At 34.6% G+C, this 22,518-nt stretch overlaps 1 protein-coding gene and 2 long non-coding RNA genes across 14 annotated transcripts in view; 2 read left to right on the top strand and 1 right to left on the bottom strand.

The window, feature by feature from the left end:
• LOC139977535 (uncharacterized) overlaps positions 1 to 22,518 on the top strand; it is a 106,428-nt gene that overhangs the window by 54,825 nt on the left and 29,085 nt on the right. The gene's annotated exons all lie outside the window — the stretch shown is intronic.
• Positions 1 to 22,518, bottom strand: part of LOC139977523 (ephrin type-A receptor 3-like) — a 57,345-nt gene that overhangs the window by 31,314 nt on the left and 3,513 nt on the right. For 3 of the 12 annotated variants that reach the window (XM_071986881.1, XM_071986888.1, XM_071986889.1), the window contains 6 exons: positions 19,655 to 19,673; positions 19,351 to 19,421; positions 18,815 to 18,833; positions 1,052 to 1,128; positions 525 to 695; positions 159 to 269 (listed from right to left, as the gene is read on the bottom strand). In XM_071986881.1, coding sequence (XP_071842982.1) covers positions 159 to 269; positions 525 to 695; positions 1,052 to 1,128; positions 18,815 to 18,833; positions 19,351 to 19,421; positions 19,655 to 19,673 — 468 coding nt within the window. Of the gene's footprint in view, positions 1 to 158; positions 270 to 524; positions 696 to 1,051; positions 1,129 to 1,828; positions 1,900 to 2,130; positions 2,150 to 18,554; positions 18,632 to 18,814; positions 18,834 to 19,350; positions 19,422 to 19,654; positions 19,674 to 20,355; positions 20,479 to 22,518 lie in introns of all 12 variants that reach the window. The other 9 variants (XM_071986879.1, XM_071986883.1, XM_071986882.1 and 6 more) reach the window with 6 other exon arrangements.
• LOC139977540 (uncharacterized) lies at positions 9,575 to 10,907 on the top strand. The gene is made up of 2 exons (XR_011796590.1): positions 9,575 to 10,233; positions 10,442 to 10,907. It is a non-coding gene; the product is annotated as an uncharacterized lncRNA (long non-coding RNA).

Consider the following 22,518-nt stretch of genomic DNA (forward strand, 5'->3'; position numbering starts at 1 on the left):
GATTATTGACTTGATCAGAAGATCTTGTCGGCTACAGATAGTCCATGAGAACTTTATCTTAATAAACTTGGCACTTTTAATGAAAACGGTTAGATGCACGTTTCACCTTTTCCCATTAGTACGTTCTTAAAACATGTAAAAGGACAATAACAACTCACTGCTTTGGATAGATATAGCCTCGATCTTTGCTAGATGGTTCGATGTTGGTAATTCGAGACATTTTCTGATGTAAGCCTCCCAATGAATTTCTTTCTTTCTAATGAGCTTTTCTGAATAAAATACAGAAGAAGATCAGTTATAAATAAAAGCGTGTTAACATTTATTTCTCAAAATGTTGCACAAGGTCACTCAATATAAGTTTAATATTTAATTGATATAAAATATGAGAGGAATTACCATTCGAGCCACCGAGTTGTCGAATACAACAAAGCGATGAAGACACCTTTTCGTTTTAATTGACTGCATCAATATATGACTATGAAGCTAACATCAGCCTTGGATTATAGATATTTGTTATCACCAACCTGTCAGTGTTGTTATTACAACACACTTATTGGTCTCCTCAGCCAAATTGACAGATCCCATCCATCGTTTGTAGATTTTTCCCATCTTGATATTCATGATGATGGAAATATCTTTCTCACTCAACATCCGGGGATCTTTTCCTGCAATCGCATCTGCTGTAGAATAGTAATCTGCCAAGAAATTAAGACTCATAAAGGAAAGATACATCACGAATACAGGCCGTTACCTACAGTAATTTAGACCAAAAGTGTGTTATAAGTCAGATTTAACAAAGGTAGCTGAATCATATGATTATAGTTATTGCTTCTCTTTGTGAGGACATTTATGAATTAAAATAACCTATAAAACATTCACACGTTATTTTCCAGTATATAAATAACTTGAACTTTATCTTCTGATTGTAATGTTTTAACGGCTCTCTATACGTACTCTGGGCTATAATTAGGGTGTGCAATAATTTTGTAGTTCCGTATATGCCTTCTTTGATTCATGTCTTTAAAATTAGATTTATTTTGAGTAAACTTACTAGGTTCACTTCCTTCAGAATGGTGTGAGTTCTGCGAGTTGTCCTCGTCAACAGGTATCTCTGGTAATTCTTTCCTTCTACAGAAATAAACGACGAAAGAATTCGGACATTCCATAATAATTCATACCAAGAGAGTATTAGCAACATTATACACCTTGTTACTACTTATTAGAAAAGTTATCTGCTAGTTTCGAAATCAATATAACTAAAGCATTTAAATATTCACTCAATTACAAATCTAGAGTAAATTGAAAAATAAAGCTTACCTTTCTCCTTTTTGATTGACTGTAAATTAAGTAAATATTTTGGTAAATTTATTTTTCTATAATTGTTTTCGTTTTTTTTTTTCAAGTATTGCAATGTAAGAAATATTGATGTATAACATTTCGAAGCAACAGGTATATAGCATCTGTCAAAATACAATATGTAGTAAACATATCTTTGTTTTAATGTTTGAATATAGTGAGTATAAAGTTCTGCATGTGAATGTAGTACAGCAACATGAAATAATACCAATGAAATACAGAACGTTTTTGTTTTAACATTCAACATTGATTTTAGTAAAAAAAAAAAAACTGCAATGCTAATGTTATTAATGTGTCTTATTAACGTGTCTTATTAATGTTTCTTATTAATGTGTTATATTTTAAAATGTATTTAGCATGACAATAAGATACCAGTTCAAAACACTATTATATAATTCAATATGGATCCTGTGCAGGGTATTATGTGATCACTGTTATTTAAATTATGATTTGAAATCAAAGTACCCCTTACTTGATTGATTGATATCTAAGGGTCCTTTATCAAGTACTTTCATTGGATGACTTGAGCTGCTACTCTGGTTTCTAAACCAAAAGGAAAGAAGATTGAAGGAAACAGTAAATTCATATTTTGTATCATCAATGTAAACAACTCTATTGGCTGTCTTATATACAGTAAAGATATTCGATAACCATAATTTTAGTAAATAATATAGGGACTGGGTTCAGGAAAGACGGGGAATGGGGGAGAGGGTCGGTATGAGTGGAGCTGTTCACATGTAACAATCAGTAGAATATGCTATTCTCAAGACTCACCCTCGTCGGTTTCTTGACACTGTAAGCGAAGAAAGAAAGAATACATCATATTGTTTAAATCTTTCTAAAGTGGCCATCGATTATAGAGAAGCTCGAAAAGATAACAACACAATGACTAAATTTCAAATGATCATTTCCCTCAAAATGTTCGTTAACTAAAGTAGAAAACCCATCTGGTCTACAATGATGTTTCCTTTGCTGATTGTTTTGCATATTGCAGCAATTTACTCCAAGCGTAATATACAATGATTAACAGCACCATCTACATCGCCTAACCCCCCCCCCCTCCCCACCATGTCATTCGCCTTCTTTATCTAATTTATGAAAAAATATATAAGTCCAATGTAGAATCGTAAATTGTCGAGGTCATTGAACAAACTTACTATATGATATCTAAGTCATAGGACTGTGAAATGGTAACACTTTCGTTCTGCCTCATGCATGAACTTTCATTTTACTACACTGTGCTTGTTATTTATGGAAGGTACCAATGAAAAAAAAATAACCAATGTTATCCAAACTGTCTTTCTATGTCCACCACGGGATTATGTTTGTTAACATTTTTTCATATATCTTTAAATTTGGTAAACGAATAAAAACCTGACTTTATCTTTTTTCAAACAAAGAACCGTTAAAGCTTAAACCTATTTTTATAGTTTCAATAATATTGAAGTTCAACCGTGTGTACAATGCGTATACCTACATCTAAATTTCCTGACTGTGAAACAAGCACAAACTAACAGGCAACTGGAAATGGACCCGACAACACCAGCCACAATCACCCAAATGTTTTCTAAAGCGCTTTCTCCTATTGTTTGTACAGTTGCTGTAAGAAACAAGCAAAGAGAGTGTTCGTCTTTGAGGTGCGAGGGATCAGACTTCCGTCCATGACAACATAATATGAACGTGGTGATGACTTGTTGATTTACATGTAAATGTTACCCATTAGCACACGTAAGCTTCTTTACTTAAAACCAGAATTGTTCAGACTATCTTATCATATGATGTACGAAAATCAACTAGCTACTACCCTGCGTAAAAATGGACTTTTGTATAAACGAGCTGAAACAAAATGGAACTCCCACACCTGTGTGTCCTTGGTAACAACATGTTCACTACTTTGAATAACTATCACTACCGCCTCCCCTCCCTCAGATGGTGGGTCATTCCGCCATTAATATCTTTAAATATCACTACATGTGTTATGCATGTCAAAACAAGTGACTATAATACGTAAGCATTTGTCGAATAAACCTTCTTTGGCTGTGTCGAATATATCAACATTATCTCTAACGAATAATAATTCGGTCATTTTAAGCTGAAGTAAAATCTTAGTCCTTTTCTGTTATGTATTTAGATCCTCCTGCATGCAGGAACCCGCAAAGAAGCCATCATTGGCTTATTAAAGCCACAAGCTGACCGAAGTCAGTTTCTTAGATTATGAATTGTCAATTGTTAACAACTCTGTAACTGGACGACATACATTAATCTTGGAGTGACTCGAACTCGGGACCTTATGATTGAAAGAGACCGGCGTCAACCACTGAGCTATAACAATCCCTAAACCTATAAACCCTTAAACTTCTATTGAAGTATTCATGAAATAACTAATAAAGTAAATGAATGTTACCATTAGATCATAAAAAAATATGTCGAATAAAGCTTCATTAACCCTGTCGAATCGAACATATGTGAATTATATGTATATATAAATACATCCCTATTGGCACTACAAGAAATGCAGACGTCACGTAATATTTATTCTAGAGCAGGAGGTAAACACATTGACATTGCATAACATATACATTTAATGTTCGTTATATTTACATAAATTCTATATTTGGTTTGACGAATAATCACAATAACGGGATGTCGAATTATCTCTACATTGTCCTATTTTGGCTATTTATATTATTTCCTGTACTAAAGAAGAATCAATATGGATTTGAAAAATATATTTTCTTTTAAATTTTAAACGAACAGTTTGGTGTGTGATAGACCAGTGAAAGTAGACAAGAAGCACATGTTACAGTTATGTAAATATTCAACATGTAGGTATGTTCTTCAGTGTATGTCGAATAAAGCAATGTACGCCATGTCGAAATTTAGTGTCGAAGTTAGCAAACTGGTTATGTCGATTACAGTACACAATGTCGAACACTACAAAGAATTAATCCGTCGCGCTATTCGTCTTAGTCGATCTACCTGTCGAAGTTCACATACTGTAGAGGTCGGAGTTAGCAAACTATGCCAAACACCACACAACGTTGGTCTCGGAATGTCTTTGCTTTAAACCAAATTGTGACCTTTGAATTTGTCGCCATTCCGAAGCATTATAAAAGTTAATTTGACGAAGTTGCAAGAACGGCATTCAATTTTAGATTTTAATATTTCAGTTTGAAAAGAAGACACAAGAATGTCTAAGTGATCGAAAACTACACGTGGTACCCTAATTGACCTTGTATTGACCTGAACGGCTGAAATACATCTATGCCTCGTTAGAAGAGGGAACGTTGTAACAATCTCTAACTGGTCGAACCTCTGTTCTGTATATTGAGCTTATAATACACCAATGCTGTTTCTTTCTTTCTCCTTTCATAATCACGTATTTTCGTTAAGAGGGGCGCTATATAGTTTCATTAGCTTCATAAGGCAACGTAATCTAAGTAGCTATAAACATATCTGTAAACATAACAGCGTTCGTGGATCTTATCAAAACTGAAACTGCGTAAAGAAAGAGAACTTTGAATCTGTGTTTTGCTAGAAGACTAGGGAAGAAACTATATTGTAACATATTTAAAGATTTTAGTTCACAATTTAGTAGTTACGTCCACCTTTATATATGTGTTTTCTCTTTTTGGATGGCGTAGTTTCACTTTATTGTCAATACAGCTAACTTTACAACTCTACTGGGATCTTAGAATACGTTGTGGATTTCAAGGATTACGTACCACACACACACAAATAAAATTAATTAAGGAAACGATGTCATCATAAATAAACTTTCGTTTTAAGCAAGGAGTAAATTAACTCACATTCATGAAAGTTTTGATATGTAGCCTACATTCTGCATTCAGAAACACAGAATTCATCTCCCAATAATTCACTAATAGTATTGCTTTCTTGTTATGTTAAGATCGGAGCAATTTGTATTCATGTTTCTGTTTGGTGTAACCATTAATGTTACACTAAGCATAGTATAGTTAACTCTATTGATGTTAGCATTCAGCGGGCTGTCTGATAATGCTAGCATAGAGAAATAATGCTTTAGTTCTCAGTTGCCTATTTAAATGGACTTGCACCCTCCACAATCATTTTTTTTTTGCTGTTACCGGTAACGTTACACTAAGCATAGTGTAAATAACTCACATGATATTAGCATTCAGCAGGCTGATTGACCTTGCATTGACCTGAACGGCTGAAATACATCAATGCCTCGTTAGAAGATGGAATGTTGTAACAATCTCTAGCTGGTCGAACCTCTGTTCTGCAGATTGAGCTTATAATACACCAATGCTGTTTTCTTTCTTTTTCCTTTCATAATCACGTATGTTAGTTAATAGGGGGCGCTATATAGTTTCATTAGCATCAGAGGCAACGTAATCTAAGTAGCTATAAACATAGCTGTAAACATAACAGCGTTCACTAGATCTTATCAAAACTGAACCCGCGTAAAGAAAGGAGAAATTTGAATTTGTGTTTTGCTAGAAGACTAGAAAAGTAATTATTTTCTAACATTTTTATACATTTTAGTTCACAATTAAGTAGTTACGTCCACCTTTACATATGTGTTTTCTCTTTTTGGATGGCGCAGTTTCACTTTATTGTCAATACAGCTAACTTATAAACTCTACTGGGATCTAAGAATACGTTGTCAATTTCAATGATTACAAAGCACACAAACAACAATACAATTATTCAGGGAAACGACGTCATCATAAATAAACTTTCGTTTTAGGCAAGGAGTAAATTAACTCACATTCATGAAAGTGTTGATATGTAGCCTACATTCTACATTCAGAAACACAGAATTCATCTCCCAATAATTCACTTACAGTATTGCTTTCTTGTTATGTTAAGATCGGAGCAATTTGTATTCATGTTTCTGTTTGGTGTAACCATTAATGTTACACTAAGCATAGTATAGTTAACTCTATTGATGTTAGCATTCAGCGGGCTGTCTGATAATGCTAGCATAGAGAAATAATGCTTTAGTTCTCAGTTGCCTATTTAAATGGACTTGCACCCTCCACAACCTTTTTTTTTGTTGCTGTTACCGGTAACGTTACACTAAGCATAGTGTAAATAACTCACATGATATTAGCATTCAGCAGGCTGATTGACCTTGCATTGACCTGAACGGCTGGAATACATCAATGCCTCGTTAGAAGATGGAATGTTGTAACAATCTCTAGCTGGTCGAACCTCTGTTCTGCAGATTGAGCTTATAATACACCAGTGCTGTTTTCTTTCTTTTTCCTTTCATAATCACGTATGTTAGTTAATAGGGGGCGCTATATAGTTTCATTAGCATCAGAGGTAACGTAATCTAAGTAGCTATAAACATAGCTGTAAACATAACAGCGTTCACTAGATCTTATCAAAACTGAACCCGCGTAAAGAAAGGAGAAATTTGAATTTGTGTTTTGCTAGAAGACTAGAAAAGTAATTATTTTCTAACATTTTTATACATTTTAGTTCACAATTAAGTAGTTACGTCCACCTTTACATATGTGTTTTCTCTTTTTGGATGGCGCAGTTTCACTTTATTGTCAATACAGCTAACTTATAAACTCTACTGGGATCTAAGAATACGTTGTCAATTTCAATGATTACAAAGCACACAAACAACAATACAATTATTCAGGGAAACGACGTCATCATAAATAAACTTTCGTTTTAGGCAAGGAGTAAATTAACTCACATTCATGAAAGTGTTGATATGTAGCCTACATTCTACATTCAGAAACACAGAATTCATCTCCCAATAATTCACTTACAGTATTGCTTTCTTGTTATGTTAAGATCGGAGCAACTTGTATTCATGTTTCTGTTTGGTGTAACCATTAATGTTACACTAAGCATAGTATAGTTAACTCTATTGATGTTAGCATTCAGCGGGCTGTCTGATAATGCTAGCATAGAGAAATAATGCTTTAGTTCTCAGTTGACTATTTAAATGGACTTGCGCCCTCCACAATCATTTTTCATCACAAATAAACTTTCGTTTTAGGCAAGGATAAAATTAACTCACATTCATGACAGGTTTTATATGTAGCCTACATTCTGCATTCAGGTCAATATTCATTCATCTGAATGTTACTAGCACTGTCACCTGGCAGTTTTAAGGTATACAGAGCTAATATGATAAAGATATATTGTCAATCCTTATTAAAAAAAGCTATGAACTTGAAAGAATGTTTGGTGTTGGGTAACACGGCCTTGGGAATATATGTATATAACTGTATAGTCTATGTTTCATTACGTTAGTATTGAAAACACGTTCAGAAGAGGAAAGGAACAGGCGGAAGCTAGTAGACCTCTTGTAAGTTGTAAATAACTATAAATATACTAGCATGGTATGGTCGCAATATAAACTATGTATGTAATAGAAGTAACGGGTCAGGAAAATACCGTGTATAATGCAGTGGAACGGTAGAGACAGGTACAGTTAATATCGTTCCCTAACTTGTGACTATCGTTTAGATAGGACCTGCATTAGCTATCTAATGAACGATGATGGAAAACATCTAATAACACAATAAATAATACATGTCCGTATTTGACATGTAACTAGAATGAAAAGAAGAAAAATACTAAGCTAACATGAACCAGACAAACATGGTTACTGCTTACTCTGTTCAACTAACCATGTATCGAGATGTGATATACAAATATATATTATCTCAAATACAAAGTAACAATAGGAATACAAAATAACTTTACATGATATAAATGAGGGTTGTCTGGCGAGTGTAAGGAATTTTAAAACATGGTCACTACACATTAGTCTTTGTACACAATATTCACTACCATTAATAATCGGAGCCGAAGGGCAGATAACAGTACAGATACAGAATTTGGTCGTACTTTAATCTCATCAGAACCGTATATGTAAAAAGACTTCTCGACCTTTTTCCTAAGATCACGTTTGGTATTATGTTCGCCTTCTTTGATGATCACACAGTCACAGTCTCGATGCAAGGGGACTGGGATTGAGAGTGCATCCGTCGTTCGGTAGTTTGGTTTTACGTGCCCATGTGACTTTTCTTAAAAAATAATATATGTAAATATACGGTTGTGATTCCCGATCATTTACAGCGCCACCGCCTTTCGTTTTCTTTCATAATCCTGGTTCCTGATTGAAAATTCAGTACAATAGAAACAGTCCCTAAGAGCAGGCATTATATAAAATGTAACAGCGACCCCCTTTTTTGATGGCAAACATTGAGCTTTTTGACGGTATAGAAAACAAAAAGGGCACGGGAAACCATTTGGCATATGTTTACTGTTTCAAACTTAAACTTCTTGGTAACATGCGTAGGTAGAGTTATTGGACTGAGTACAAAAAATGAGACAAACAAGAAGTAGCATTAATAACAGACGTAGAATATGGAGCCAACGTCATTTTTCGTTAAGCGGTCAAATTAACCATTCATTGCATAGAAGTGTTGCTGTTCTTTCACTGCTACAATTTAATGGAACTTTCAAAATAGCTCAAATTAGCTGTGGGATTTATTTGGTGGGGATGAGCTATGTATAGCACAGGGAAGTTCAAAGTTTCCTCTGCAAGTTATATATGGTTTTTCATCAACTAATAACATTCGCCAAAACGTATGTTTCACAATCATTTTTCATTGTAATTGAAGGCACCCGGTATAAAGCGATTGCAGATTATGAGCTGGGGCGATTTAAATGTTCGTATATTTAGATTTAAAAATGGTTGGAGAAAGGACAAGAATGTGGACAGTCTCTTATTTATGCACTCTTACGTTATTTGACGTCAATAACTAGCTTTTATATTCCCCAGAATACCGATTGAAAATGTTCCTTTTTAATGTTATGTGGTAAACATAACATAAAATGTCTGTGGTTCACTCATTTTATACATTTGTAAGTGTACAATGGTTGATTGTACATAGCATAAAGAACGAAAGAGGAACGTGTTTTTAACTGTCAACTGACTCTTGTAATGGATTTGCGCCCTCTATTGTTGTCCTGGTTGGAGTCACTTACTGTTACACGAAGCATATGTTAGTGTTAAGCAGGCTGTCTGGTAATCCTTGCACAGAGAAAGAAAGAATGTTTTAGTTTTCAGTCGACTATTTTAATGGACTTGCGCCCTCCATTGCATTCTGTTTTGGTGTTAACATTTACGTTACACTGAGTATATTGTAATTAACACACATGATGTTAGCATTCAGCAGGGTGTTGTGGGTGATAATCGATCCAATACAATATTCGACACGTTGAACAGATTATCTGAAAATTTCTCTTTATCAAAAAATATTTGTTTCAAATTGTATGTTATATTAAAGGTAACACAATCCTACACAGATGAATACGTTTAAAATTAATGGGTGATTAATTTTTGGATATCAAATCAGAATCGTTGACTAAGCACAGTAGTATCATTGCGTCAAAATATACTGAAATCTCATGCTGTAAGAGAGGGTGTAGCTTTTGTTAAGAGTTGTTCATAAATATCTTCATTTCAGTTTTATATTGAAGTAATACTATACGAGTACTGATTGTTCTAACATTAGCAGTTTTCCGTAGTCTACTCTCTTGCAAGCTTTTGCTTCTTTGCAATTGGAATATTTAATATTCTTTTCAGTTGGATTATCTCTATTGTGTAAAGTTCTGTCTTGTCGATTTTATGTCACGCAGAATGCTTTCATTTCTTGTTTCTATACTTATAGTTTGACAACTTTGTTTGAAGTTTCTTTTTGTTCGTGTTTCGTTTCCAAAAATTTGGTTAAATCCTGAGATGACTAGACTCCTGAATGACATGTTCATAGGTGAGAGTCATGGAGAGAAGGAAGAACCGGGACGCGTTTAATGAATGAAGGAACCAATAAAATGATATAATAAGTTAAGCAGGTAAATGTTATTCGTATTGACAGCGCATTGTGATAACTCTAAACGCTAAACAAATGGGGAGGTGGGTAGAATATATTTAACTAGGAAAAAACTACTTTTCATTAGGGTCATATTTATCATTTATAATTTCTCTTTTCTAAGAAGAATCAATTCTTAATATCATACATGACCATATTGGTGATCATCTTGACATATTATTTCTATGCAGTTATCCTTCAAGACGGACAAGCCTTGCCTTTTAGCCGTGATGGTTACGCAACCAACAAATACCAAAGAGTTTAACATCGATGTCAGAATGACTACATTATGTCCAGTCTTGTAGCAATCTACTTGAATTCATGCTTGATAGATATAATGTATCTAATTGAATGCGTCATTACCTACGACCATTTATGACACTTCCCTGCTTTATGTGCCTGGTTACGTTGGTGTGTTTACAGGGGAATGGTCTCAACAGTTTGACGAATCAGGGTATTCCCAAAGAGCAAGACAGATATTTTAATAGAGATATAGAGGTGGAGAGAGAGGGCATGGGGGATGCTTTGAGACACGATGAGATGAGCAAAGTGAGACAGGGATCTTTGTTATGTGTTAAATTGTCATTGTATGTTATTACAGCTATGAATAGAAACAAACTCGTTTCTATATACGACCGAAATTACAACAACGTTAAGTATATATTAAGATATTGGATCACGTGATTTCTGTTCGGTTGTTAACAATTTGTCGTTAAGTGGTTAATATCTTTCACTTTTCCTTTTAACCTTGTTATATATTCAATAACGACGTGCGCTATGTTAACCTAACGGTGAACTATTTCCTTGTAGAATACATCGTATGTGTATTATGTGATATTACTAGTGTGTATCAGTCCATTTAGCCTTTGTAGGCAGTTAGGAGGAAGACTCTTCCAAAAGGCAAAAAGAATATGAAAAACTACACAAACTTAATACTAAAAATTAAATAAAGTATAAACAAAATATGAATTATTGTTTGATCAAGGACGTTACTTAAGACATAGTGTAAGGCAATTTCATTTATTTAAAAAAAAGTGAACCCATAGTACAGCAATGATACTCATATGTTATTCTTGTTCTGATTGTCATACAGGGGCAGACTAAATCATCGGGCAATCGGGCAGTTCCCAAGGGTCCAGAAAAATAGGGCCCAATGACTGTTCGTTTCAGTGTGGCCTATATCACTGTCAGTCTTTCCCTGTTGCCATGCCTGCCGAGAGGGGTCAGGGGATACAGCGGTCCGGCCCGGGTTAGATCATGGGTCCCGAGAAAGTAAAGAAAAACATAAGAAAAGATGAAAAGGAATCCAAATACGTAATTGTATCGTCGTATTGTAGGTCAATATTTGCATTATACGGTGGTGTTGTAAATATATTCAATTTAAACAAAATTGCACAAAGATCTGCTAGAGAGGCGTACACAGGAAAGTATTCGTTAACTCATCGTTAAACTTTCATATATCTTTGACTGTGATCTAAGCTTGATGAATGTAAGATAAATTTTGCTCTTGTTACCAGAAAATCAGGGTAAATTACGGTAGCCACCGAAACGATATGCAATGTACACGGCAGAGAGCGTAGAGAAATGTATAACATACAAGTATGTTACTGTTTATTATAATTACAGACTGAGTCTGACTTTTCGGCATCTATCGAATAGATACATTTACTACACTAGCATTGGCAAGAAAATATGAAGATAAAATTATAGAATAAGAAACTTTTAAGTTACTGTGTAACTAATATATTGAGGAAATGAATAAAACGTTAACCACAGTAGAGATGTTTCGTTCTATAGCTTCCAATTGAATGACTCTGTCAATGTTATCTATATCTATATAAATATATCATAAACTTTTGAGGTTGTTAATTTCAAGAGAATGAAAAAAGAGTACTTGAATTTTATGTCTACTAGCCTTGTCAAGACGTCAATAAAAACATTACAGAATAAAGACGATCACATCATACATACTTATTGTAACCATAGAGAACAACAAGTTGCCTTCTAAAAAGGAAAACATTCCAATACGTTGATAACCTTATTACGAAACATAACAGTGTCAAAATATGCGATAAGTGATTAGGTGAAGAAGTGTTAACTAGAAATGGCATGTCACTGGTGAAGTCCAATGATATGTTGAAAAAGCCCATGAAAGATCAAAGTTGCATTTGTTGTTTTTACAAAGCGTTTAAAAGTTATGCTAAACATACAGCATAATAATATTAATAATATTAATAATAATAATAATAATAATAATATATCACAGAAAGTAAGCCAATTGATACAAATGAGACACCCGGGTCTACTACCGTGCATGATGAATATTTAATTGCGGAGGTAAACCCTGTTGTAGTAACATGAGATCTCACGGAAGTAGGGATCAATAATGACTGCCGATAAGCACATTTGTGACACACTGTTCTACTCTATAATATGGTATATACGTGAAGGTAGCTCCCGTAGCTTCAGGGAATCTTGAGGTTTCGTAGCGATTACAAATCACCAGTACCAGGCGCGGTGGAACGGAAAAATTATTGGGGGGGCTAATGTGTGGAGACTATCTAAGCGGAGCGCCACCATCGGTTAGCGCGGAGCGTACAAGAAAATTTTGGGTTTTTCAAACCCCCAGATGGCCGGAAACGGCACTTCCCGAGTGTTTTATGCTGCGAATACCTAGCCCTAGAATATGGGTCTCAAGCCTGCAATTTCTCAGATTGAACGTAAAAGTCTGTAAAAACATTGTAATTTGTATATTCGATGGTGTTTTAAGAGAGTAGCTATAACTCGTAGTGTACTCGCAAAGACGTTTTTGAGTGTAGTAAGGGCAGTGGCGGAGCTAGGGGTATTGGTCGGGGGGGGGGGGGCAAAATAGTCTGTAGGGGCGCTTTCGACACTATCTAAGCGGAGCGCCACCACAGGTTGGCGCGGAGCGGTCAGAATTTTTTTTGAGTAAAGACACTCCCTAGATTGCAGGAAATCACCCTTTCCGGGCCTTACTAATTTTCAGATAAACGGAGTATAAATAGGTGTCGTCGCCATTTTGTTGGAAAACTACACCAACAGAATATGACAAATGTCAATAGGTATATGAGAGCGCAATAAAATAGTCAATAATCGCGAATAAGTAAAAAGTAGTGAAAAGCTGATGAGGGCGCCAGCAGTCCATTTGAGTCCTTCAGGGGGGGGGGGGCATCCGCCCCTGACTGTATATGGACGCTCCGTCACTAAGTAAGGGGATGTTGGAGAACTGGCTGAAATGAGGCAAGTCATTGGCCTAAGACGAAGTTGTGTTACGCTTACCGGTACTCACACTAACTTCTTCCACTTTTAACGGGGCGTGAAGACGCGGTTGGGGTGACAATGTGGTCTATAGCCAGGGGACGGGCCGAGGGTCCCCCAGCAATTACTAAAATTATTACACCTATATAGTATACGTGTGCATCGGACAGATCGACAAGTATGCATTGAAAAATGGGCAGATGCACGTTTCGGAGCCTTGGTAAATATTGGGGGGGGGGCTTATCATGCATTTGCCCCCTCAACTTTTTCATTGGGGGCTGAGCCCCCCCAAGCCCCCCCCCCCCCGGTTCCGCCGCCACTGACCAGTACTAGAACCTAGTCATACCCAGTTCACACCCCAGCATGGTAGATTTGTTCTGCATAGGTAGGTTGAGCGGTATCAGGAGCTCTCATAGGCAAATACGTCGTAGGTATCGGTATCTCGTAAGAACTGTCCGCGATTAATTTCTCAAATATCTGTAAAGGGATAATGCGGGGACTTTTGCAAGATACTATCAAAACATAAATGCTAAATAAAATATATAACGTTGCCTGAACTGACCTTACAGACCTTCTTTACATTAAAGGTAAAATAAAGTCAAGAGAAATAATAAATAAGTTAGATATGAATCACTTTAAGCTGGTTATACGAGACAGTTGCATAATTATAACTATTCGTTATCGATTATTATTACACACACTTCCAAACGTTAACCTGGTGATATGAGACAATTGTATAATAACAACTATCGATTATAAAGTATTATTAAACACACTACCTAACGGCTGGTACTTTGACACTGCTATATAATTACAACATTCCATTACGGATTATTATTATCACACTGCCTAACATCAAGCTGGTAACATGACAATGCTGTATAATTAAAACTATCCATTTTCGATTATAAACACTTCTTAATGTTAAGCTTCATATTTAGTTACATCGTTCCTTTTACACGTGACATGGTACATCATGATGGTCGACATAAGAACGTTATTGTAATTAAATAGCCGTTTTACTTCATTAAATCTTTGACAGTTTTCTCTGTTTAATCATAAAATTATATGAATTATATTACGCGTTTTCATATTGGGTTAGTTGTCAGAATGCTTTAGCTCGGTTGCTATCAACACCATATAAACCAAACCTCACTTAATATTCTCTTCTCGACTTCATTCCCTACCCTTGGATTTCAGTTTAACAGCGGCGATGCCTAACATGATGCCATTAAAGAATGCTGAATGAAGCAGAATTAGGATAGAGTTTATTAACTAATGTTTAAACCTTGGTAAAACTCTTAATCTACTCTAAGTCTCTAATACAATCTATGAGAGAAGTTCCTTCATTGTGCATGTGTAACAATGCTAATTATACCACATTCGGACACGTAATGGTGACTGATAACTGTTCTAAAATGAGTAATAAATTACTTACAGCTACGAATGTTCCCCTCAAATGATGAATGGAAGGTCGAAGAGAACAGTTATGGTTCCAGCAATCGAACAAGACTTTATCTCTGCAAATCATTCAGAAATCAGTACTAATAGTAAATCAGCAGATGTAGTGTATTATTGTATATGTTTAATTGTAAAAATGAAACAAGAAGTGTTATACTAACAGACACATTTAGTAAGTTTTACTTCCATAATCATGTTTTTCTTGTAAGATTTCCCAATAGAAATTGTGAAGCTATTACTTGGTTAAGTACAGGACCCTTTCGACGTTTGACATATCAATGAGAATTACATATATAGCTAAAAGTAAAGTGACAATGGTAGCAATCACTTGAATGAAAGTACCTTGAAACAAACAAGTCAGCGCTCCTTCAGACACTAAAATGTCCATTTATAGTTACCTATGTAGACTTAAGTATAAATAAGTAGTCCACAATAAAAATCCAACTTCAAAACTCGCATACACTGTTCGAGGGTTGTACAACCTACAAGAACTGTTAAATATTGTTTTTCAAATAGAAAAATACAGAACTGATTACAAAACCGGCTTTAGCTAGTAGGGAATGTGCTCACTCGGGCACTTATATAATGAAAGGGACATTTAGGGATTGACATCTTACTTTATCTGCAAGTACTTCTCCGGCCAGGGTACTGATGGTGTGACCGCTTCTTCGCCAAATCTAACTTCTTTGTCCACAGGAAATGGTGGGTTCCCTAACAGATGTGCGAGTGTAGAAACATCGAAACTAGTATGTATATGTATATCTTACTTGTGAATTGAGGTAACCCCAAGGTTTTCACGCTTTCAACACATTTATACAGCTGGGTGTCTGTCATGAATGTTGTCAAACTCTACTATTTCCTTCTTGCATTCGCTTTATTTATACATGATACTACCAATTGTTAAGTATGCTGTAATTAATTAGTTACTTAGAATTAACTGAGATTCAAAACTTGAGTTATCTGTGATGTATATTTATTAGTAGAGATAAATGTTGTCAACAAATTCAATCTACTAATAACATGTGAAATTACCAATTAGTTGTATAATTGCCGTAGCTTTCTATTATAATAAGCAACGTATTTGTTATCGGACACTATATTATTTGCTACAATTATTTCGTTATTATTAAATTTCTTTACCAGCTGCCATAATCTCCCATATTACTACTGCTGTAGACCACACGTCACTGGATTCTGTATACTGACTCAACAGTAACATTTCAGGTGGAAATTGGTTCAAAGTTACCGTAGAAATCTGTAAAAGAAAAAGTAATTTATGACAAACAAAAGTAATTTATTTTGTTAATATATTAATATTTTATTCAAGTTATACTAATCTACAATTGTACACTTCAATAGACTCACAACTGAGTTTTGATTTCTTTAATTGAAATGATGATAATTTATATTAGAAAAATAATTCATTTGTGCTATGGGATGTTATTCCACATAGACAGGTTGTGATCGAGATTAAGCAGTGTTTTGAATTACGGAGAATATTTCATTGCACTTTTGAAAAACAATTTAAAGTGGTACATGTATGATATTGAAATTTAAAGAGCTTTTCTATTAAAACAATAATAATGTACTTGTGTAATGAAATCCACAAAAATATACCAAAACTCCAAGAGAACATGCGATTCAGCTGGAGTATTGTTCTTTTTTGCTTTTATTTTTGCTTGATCTAAATAAAGTTTTGCATCTTAGACTCCATTATCCTTTAAAAAAAATCTGATTATGAAGTAATTAAGTACATAAATAACTATTATTATTAAACAGACGAAGAACAAGGTCATAACAGGGTCGATTAATAATTGAGTAATTTACCTGTGCTTTCTTAAGAGCAGCTATTTTTGGTGCATCGCCGGCCAGACAGAAGTCGTATAATTTGACCTGCCCTTCCTTGGTTAGTAAAACCTTTTTAGTTGTTAAGCCAGGGTGAAGGAACTGACAGAATATGAAAACCAATAAGTTAAGCAGTTATTACATAATTAAGAGACATAATTGTCTCACTTATAACTTTGTGTTTGACTGAAAACTTGTTTTGTTTAAAGAAATGTTAGATACGAATAGCAACTTTATAACAAACAGTGATGAGGCTGATCTGATCATATAGGACTATATAAACAACAATATTTAGCTGATAACTTAGGCAACTTTTACATATCTTACCCCGAATGTCTTAAGGATGTCCATTCCTTCCAAAACTCCAGCTACGTGTTTGATGACGTCAGGAACTGACAATGAACTACAACAATAGTAGTCTCCTTTACTTTTAGTATCACGTGACAAGACGCTATGCAGAGTTTCACAATTGAGATGCTCACTAATAAGAAACAGTTTACCTAAAACAATAGAAGAAATCAAAGTTTTATTTCAACAGATAAATCTCCATCAATATTGAAATTTCATTTAATATGATACTAATCGCAATGAAAACTGGCTAGCTTAATTATCAATTCGAATTATTATCTCTGTTAATGTAGTTCCTGATTTAATCCTGTTCGGACAATATAGAATGATTCTTGACTTGATCAGACTATCTTGTCGACTACAGATAGTCCATGAGAACTTTATCTTAATAAACTTGGCACTTTTAATGAAAACGATTAGATGCACGTTCCATATTTTCCCATAAGTATGTTGTAAAAACATGTAAAAGGACAATAATAACTCACTGCTTTGGATAGATATAGCCTCTATCTTTGCTAGATGGTTCGATGCTGGTAATTCGAGACATTTTCTGATGTAAGCCTCCCAATGAATTTCTTTCTTTCTAATGAGCTTTTCTGAATAAAATACAGAAAAAGGTCAGTTATAAAAAAAAAATCGTGTTAACATTTATTTATCAAAATGTTGCACAAGGTCGCTTAATATAAGTTTAATATTTAATTGATATAAAATATGAGAGGAATTACCATTTCAAGCCACCGAGTTGTCGAATACAACAAAGCGATGAAGACACCTTTTCGTTTTAATTAACTTTTTCAATATATGACTATGACGCTAACATCAGCCTTGGATTATAGATTTTTGTTATCACAAACCTGTCAGTGTTGTTATTACAACACACTTATTGGTCTCCTCAGCCAGATTGACAGATCCCATCCATCGTTTGTAGATTTTTCCCAACTTGATATTCATGATGATGGAAATATCTTTCTCCCTCAACATCCGGGGATCTTTTCCTGCAATCGCATCTGCCGTAGAATAGTAATCTGCCAAGAAATTAAGACTCGTAAAGGAAATATACATCACGAATACATACCGTTACCTTAAGATCAAAAGTGTGTTGTAAGTCAGATGTCTAATGTGATCATAGTTATTGATTCTCTTTGGGATGACATTTATGAATTAAAATAACCTGTAAAACATTCACACGTAATTTGTCAGTATATTAATAATTTTAACTTAATGTTTTGATTGTAATGTTATACCGGCTCTCTCAACGTATTCTGCTATACGTACTCTGGGCTGTATTAAGATGTGTAGTAATGTTGTAGTTCAGTATATGCCTTCAGTGATTCATTTCTTTAAAATTAGATTTATTTTGAGTAAACTTACTAGGTTCACTTCCTTCAGAATGGTGCGAGTTCTGCGAGTTGTCCTCGTCAACAGGTATTTCTGGTAATTCTTTCCTTCTACAGAAATAAACGACGAAGGAACTCAGACATTCCATGATAATGCATACCAAGAGAGTATTAGCAACATTTGTCATTACTGATAAGATGCAAGTTATCTGCTAGTTTTGAAATCAATATAACTAAAGCATTTAAATATACACTAAATTACAAATCTAGAGTAAATTGAAAAATAAAGCTTACCTTCCTCCTTTTTGATTGACTGTAAATTAAGTAAATATTTTGGTAAATTTATTTTTCTATAATTGTTTTCGGTTTTGTTTAAGTATTGCAAGGTAAGAAATATTGATGTATAACATTTCGAAGCAACAGGTATATAGCATCTGTCAAAATACAATATGTAGTAAACATATCTTTGTTTTAATGTTGAATATAGTGAGTATAAAGTTCTGCATGTGACTGTAGTACAGCAACATGAAATAATACCAATGAAATACAGAACGTTTTTTGTTGTTGTAATATTCAAAATTGATTTTAGTATAAAAATATTACTGCAAGGCCAATGTTATTAATGTGTCTTATTAACGTGTCTTATTAATGTGTCTTATTAACGTGTCTTTTTCATGTGTCTTATTAATGTGTCATATATTAAAATGTATTTAGCATGACAATAAGATACCAGTTCAAAGCACTATTATGTAATTCAATATGGATCCTGTGCAGGGTATTATGTGATCACTCATATTTAAATTATGATTTGAAATCAAAATACCCCTTACTTGATTGATTGATATCTAAGGGTCCTTTATCAAGTACTTTCATTGGATGACTTGAGCTACTACTCTGGTTTCTAAACCAAAAGGAAACAAAATTGAAGGAAACAATAAAAATTCACATTTGGTATCATCAATGTAAACAACTCTATTTGCTGTCTTATATACAGTAAAGATATTCGATAATCATAATTGTAGTAAATAATGTAGAGACTGGGTTCAGGAAAGACGGGGGGTGGGAGAGAGGGTGTGTGTGAGTGGAGCTGTTCACATGTAACAATCAGTAGAATATGCTATTCTCAAGACTCACCCTCGTCGGTTTCTTGACACTGTAAGCGAAGAAAGAAAGAATACATCATATTTTTTAAACATTCTAAAGTGACCATCGATTACAGAGAAGCTCGAAAAGGTAACAACACAATGTCTAAATCTCAAATGATCATTTCCCTCAACACGTTCGCTACCTAAGGAGAAAACCAATCTTGACTACAATGATGTTTCCTTGGCTGATTCTTTTGCACATTGCAGCAATTTACTCCAAGCGTAATATACAATGATGAACGTCACCGTCTACACCGTCTACCCCCCCCCCCCACCATGTCAGTCGCCTTCTTTATTTAATGTATGAAATAATATATAAATCCAATGTCAGAATCGTAAACTGTCGAGGTCATTGAACAAACTTACTATATGATATTTATAATCATAGGACTGTGAAATGGTAACACTTTCGTTCTGCCTCATGCATGAACTTTCATTTTACTACACTGTGCTTTTTATTTATAGAAGATACCAATGAAAAGAAAAAAATGTACCAATGTTATCCAAACCTGACTTTCTATGTCCACCTCGGGATTATGTTTGTTAACATTTGTTCATATATCTTTAAATTTGGTAAACTAATAGAAACCTGACTTTTTCTTTTTCAAACAAAGAACCGTTAAAGCTTAAACTATTTTCATAGTTTCAATAATATTGAAGTTCAACTGTTTGTACAATGCGTATACCTACATCTAAATTTCCTGACTGTGAAACAAGCACAAACTAACAGGCAACTGGAAATGGACCCGACAACACCAGCCACAATCACCCAAATGTTTTCTAAAGCGCTTTCTCTTATTGTTTGTACAGTTGCTGTAAGAAACAAGCAAAGAGAGTGTTCGTCTTTGAGGTGCGAGGGATCAGACTTCCGTCCATGACAACATAATATGAACGTGGTGATGACTTGTTGATTTACATGTAAATGTTACCCATTAACACACGTAAGCTTCTGTACTTAAAACCTGAATTGTTCAGACTATGTTATCATATGATGTACGAACATCAACTAGCTACTACTTGCGGGAAAATGGACTTTTGTATAAACGAGCTGAAACAAAATGGAACTCTCACAACTATGTGTCTGTGGTAACAACCTGTTCACTACTTTGAATAACAATCATTCCGCCTTATCTCCCTCAGATGGTGGGTAATACCGCCATTAATTTCTTTAAATATTACTGCATGTGTTATGCATGTGAAAACAAGGGACTATAATACGTAAACATAATGTCGAATAAACCTTCATCGGCTCTGTCGAATATATCAACATTATCTCTAACGAATAGTAATTCGGTTATTTTTAGCTGAAGTAAATCTTAGTCCTTCTCTGTTAGGTATTTAGATCCTCCTGCAAGCAGGAACTCACGAAGAAGCCATCTTTGGCTTATTACGCCACAAGCTGACCGAAGTCATTCTCTTAGATTCATAGTTTTTACGTCCATGATTATGAATTGTCAATTGTCAACAACTCTGTATCTGGACGACATACATTAATCTTGGAGTGACTCGAACTCGGGAACTTATGATTGAAAGACACCGACGTCAACCAATGAGCTAACACTCCCTAAACCTATACACCCTTAAACTTCTATTGAAGTATTCATGAAATAACTAATAAAGTAAATGAATGGTATTATTAGATGGCAAATATGTCGAATAAAGCTTCATTGTCCGTGTCGAATCGACCACATGTGATTTATATATATAAATACATCCCTATTGGCACTACAAGAAATTCAGACGTCACGTGATATTTATTTTAGAGCAGGAGGTAAACATATTGACATTGCATAAGATATACATTTAATGTTCGTTATATTTACATAAATTCTATATTTGGGTTGACGAATAATCACAATAACGGGATGTCGAATCATCTCTACATTGTCCTATTTTGGCTATTTATATTAATCCTGTACTAAAGAAGAATCAATATGGATTTGAAAAAAAAAAACTTTTTAAATTTTAAATCAACAGTTTGGTGTAAGATAGAAATGCAAAAGTAGACAAGAAGCACATGTTACAGTTATGTAAATATTCGACATGTAGGTGTGTTCTTCAGTGTGTGTCGAATAAAGCAAAGTATGCCATGTCGAAATTTAATGTCGAAGTTAGCAAACTAGTTATGTCGATTACAGTACAAAATGTCGAGCACTACAAAGAATTAATCCGTCGCGCTATTCGTCTAAGTCGATCTACCTGTCGAAGTTCACATACTGTAGAGGTCGGAGTTAGCAAACTATGCCAAACACCACACAACGTTCGTCTCGGAATGTCTTTGCTTTAAACCAAATTGTGACCTTTGAATTCGTCGCCATTTCGAAGCATTATGAAAGTTAACTTGACGAAGTTGCAAGAACGGCATTCAATTTTAGGTTTTAATATTTCGGTTTAAAAAGAAGACACAAGAACGTCTAAGTGATCGTAAACTACACGCGGTACCCTGATTGACCTTGTATTGACCTGAACGGTTGAAATACATCTATGCCTCGTTAGAAAAGAGAATTTTATAACCATCTTTAGCTGGTTGAACCTCTGTTCTGCAGATTGAGCTTATAATACACCAGAGCTTTTTCTTTCTTACTCCTTTCATAATCACGTTTTTTCGTTAATAGGGGGCGCTATATAGTTTCATTGGCTTCAAAGGCAACGTAATCTAAGTAGCTCTAAACATAACTGTAAACATAACAGCGTTGATGGATCTTATCAAAACTAAACCTGCGTAAAGAAAGGATAATTTTGCATATGTGTTTTGCTAGAAGACTAGGAAAGAAGTAATTATTTTCTTACATTTTTATAAATTTTAGTTCACAATTTAGTAGTTACGTACAACGTTACATATGTGTTTTCTCT

This window comes from Apostichopus japonicus, chromosome 12 (assembly GCF_037975245.1).
Source record: "Apostichopus japonicus isolate 1M-3 chromosome 12, ASM3797524v1, whole genome shotgun sequence".
Classification (NCBI taxonomy): Eukaryota; Metazoa; Echinodermata; class Holothuroidea; order Aspidochirotida; family Stichopodidae; genus Apostichopus; species Apostichopus japonicus.